At 53.2% G+C, this 3,083-nt stretch overlaps 1 protein-coding gene across 1 annotated transcript; it reads right to left on the bottom strand.

Moving 5' to 3' along the window:
* Positions 1–44: 44 nt before the first annotated feature.
* On the bottom strand, positions 45–2,562 carry CRYAA (crystallin alpha A). Its single transcript, XM_009283015.1, has 3 exons — positions 2,374–2,562; positions 1,333–1,455; positions 45–254 (listed from the first exon to the last, which is right to left on the bottom strand). Exons 1-3 carry the CDS (start codon positions 2,560–2,562, stop codon positions 45–47), a joined length of 522 nt encoding a protein of 173 aa, XP_009281290.1.
* Positions 2,563–3,083: the final 521 nt, after the last annotated feature.

Here is a 3,083-nt window from a genome sequence, read left to right as displayed (position 1 = left end):
ACCCACAGGCAGTGGCAGCCTGCGTACTGCAGCGGCAGGCGGGCTTAGGAGGAAGGCGCGGAGGTGGGCTTCTCCTCCCGGGACACAGGGATGGGCCTCTCGCTGCGGCTGGCATCCATGTTGGAGGGCACCTTGGGCACCGAGAAGGTCAGCATGCCATCGTTAGACAGGGAGCAGGTGACAGCAGTCTGGTCCACGTTGGCAGGCAGGCGGTACCGGCGGTGAAATTCACGGGAGATGTAACCGTGGTCATCCTGAGAGGCAGTGGGGAAAGGAGGGAAGGCCCGTCAAGAAACCCCCCAGCACCACGCCATGCCTCCCTCCACCCGACCCCACAGCTCCGTCGGAGGGGGGTCCACATTCGCCCTGGCTTATCGTGACACTGAACTGCCGGTATCACCGGGTGCATCTCTGCTTTTTATTCTGTTTCACAGGTTTGTAGGGGCAGGTGTGCTCCCATGATGCCCCTGAAGCTGCAAGAGCTGAGCAGAGCAGCAGGGTGTGATTTTGGCCATATTATAGGTTGGGATCTGGTTTGGATGGGGGCCCTGCCATGGCCTCCGATTTCAAAGGATGCTTGGAGAGAAAGTCTGGGGTTCTGTGAAGGTAAAAGCAGTACGCGCGTGTGCGCCCATGTATTTCCTTACTAGGCAGCAATGCTGTGTCAGCCAAAGTACACAGTCCTGGCCCCCTTTTTCTTTGGCCAAAAGAATGAGAAATGCATTTTTTTTTTAAGTCAGCCATGAAAACGGCTGCTCTCTTCCTCTGGAAAAAATAACTATATTAAAAAATACATACTGTTTCCAGGCTAGAGCTTTGTCTGGCCAAAAAAGTGTATGAGAAGAATTAAACCCCTGCTGGTATAATTCACTTTTCGACCCCCACAGATATTTCCATGACATATGTGTTAAAAGTTTCCAAGCCTGAGGCACTCGGTTATTTTTCTTTTGTTTTGTTCGCTCTTGCTTTTCTTTTCCAGATCAGCATGTGAAAACTCTGTTTTCACTAATGATTCTGGCTTATGAAAACTCAGCCATGCTTCAGCAGCACCAGATGATGTTCTTTGTCTGGTCCAGTGTTATTAGTGAACAATGGACATCATCATCTGACGGTTATGGAAGATGATTGAAAATAAACAAAAGAGCAGTGAAATAGCTCGTTATTATCAGATATCAGGTTGGGGTTCTATGGGAATGGGCCATGCCGATAATGACAATGGATAAATAATTTGTTCTGATTTTTTTTTTTCCCCTTCAGCTGATGACCGTTGTAAAGAAAGAAAACGGACCTCGACTCCCCAGTTGCTCCACCATCACTGTCACTTCCACTTACCTGTCTTTCACTGTGCTTGCCATGGATTTCCACAAACTCATCAATAATCTTCACACTCAGGTCTTCGGGAGAGAAGTGTTTTACATCCAGCATGATTGTAAACTTGTCCCGGTCAGACCTCACCTGAAATGAACATTGTTAGACAGTAAGACCCGAGCTCTAAGCGCGGAGGCAGCACCAGCATCACAGCAGCTTAAAAGCCAGAGAAGGGGTGGTCTGGCGGCGGCACAGTTTCTCCTTCTGTAACTACGGGCCTCAGCAGGGGTCTTCTTCCCATCGCGGGGACCCAGGGACACCACAGCAGGCATCTGCGCCATTGCTACTGCTCTGGAGAGAGGCGTCACTTCTCGCTGCTATTCTTGTGCCGGGGACCTCTTTGCACTCAACGATCTGCCAGATGCACCGGGCATTTGTGCTCAGCAGCGAGAGGGGATGGAAACCAGTGTAATATTCTCTGATAGCACGCGTTTTGTCCTTTCAGTGATTTATGGTTTCTTTATGGTCTTAGCTCTGGGAGGAAACCGGTAAAAGAGGGCTAGAGAAAGCACCAGTCCCTGAGCTTCGGACCACAGCCCCCAAGGCTACGTGCTCCTCCTACATGCCGCCTTCAGAGAATTGCTCCTGGGTCCTCCAGCGTGGGCTTGCAAAAACCACTGAGCTCCTGAGGCGGAGGAGGGGGCTGGAGGAAGCTCCCGCTCACCGGGGTCCTCTCCCACGCCGAGCTGCCCTTGAGGGCGCTTACTCCAGGAGCAGCCTAGCTCTTCCCTCGCCATACGGCCGGTGGGCATGAGGGCAGCAAAGTCAGACTTTTACGTGTCGGAAACAACCTCCAGGAGCCAAAATGGTTTCCAATTCTCAAAGGGAAGCCTTCTCCCCAGCGAGGGTTTCCCTCCGTGCCCAAGAAGGGGCGGGCGGGCTGTGCTCGGCGGTGGGCCGGACGTCCTCCTCGCCCCCTCGCACCCCAGCACCGGGTGGGGAGGAGCAGGTGGAGGCATAAGGAGGGAGAGGAAGGAAAAAGAGAGGAAGCCGAAGGGTCCTTACCTCTGAAATGCCTGATTCCAGCACGCTGCGGAAGAGGGACTGCCTGTAGTAGGGGCTGATAGTGGAAGAGAACAAAGGCAGGAGATCATACTCAAGGAGACCCTCTCCAAAAAACTGGTCGAACAAACGGCTTGGAATGAGGGGTCCCAGAGCACGCTTGAACCAGGGGTGCTGGATGGTAATGTCCATGCTTGCTACTGCTGCGACCTGTGGCTGCAAGGGGAGCGCGATGGGGGCAGTGCAGCCGCTGGGGAGACAGCAATGCCTTGGCTGGACTGTGCAGTGCAGCTCCAGAGAAGCTCCCCCTATATATACCAGTCTCGCAGAATGAAGGCATTAGCGGGATTTCTCTGGAAAGACATGATCTCATGATGGAGGCAACATGGTCAGCAGAAATGCGGAGACTGACCTGGAAATGACAGTCTGGTTGGAATCGGTGCCAGATCTCCCGGAGGGATGATGCCAGGCGGCAGGCTGTGAGACACAGGGTGCCCAGGGGTACTGGCAGGTCCCCTACGGGGTCAAGCAGGCTAAACAGGACACCCCGGTGGGCCTCTCAAGGATGCTTGTGAAGGAGGTCTGCTCTGTGGGTCTTTGTAACCCGCCCCAGCTTTTCGTTAATTTGCTTCTGTTTCTGCCCCTCCTTGAAATGGAGACACAAAGTCTCTTCCACATAAATGAAACAGCTTTCTTCCAAGCGAGGAAAAAGA

Source organism: Aptenodytes forsteri, unplaced genomic scaffold (assembly GCF_000699145.1).
Source record: "Aptenodytes forsteri isolate BGI_AS27 unplaced genomic scaffold, ASM69914v1 Scaffold2, whole genome shotgun sequence".
Lineage (NCBI taxonomy): Eukaryota > Metazoa > Chordata > Aves > Sphenisciformes > Spheniscidae > Aptenodytes > Aptenodytes forsteri.
Note: the sequence above shows the minus strand (reverse complement) of the source record. Positions and strands in the feature narration are given on the sequence as shown.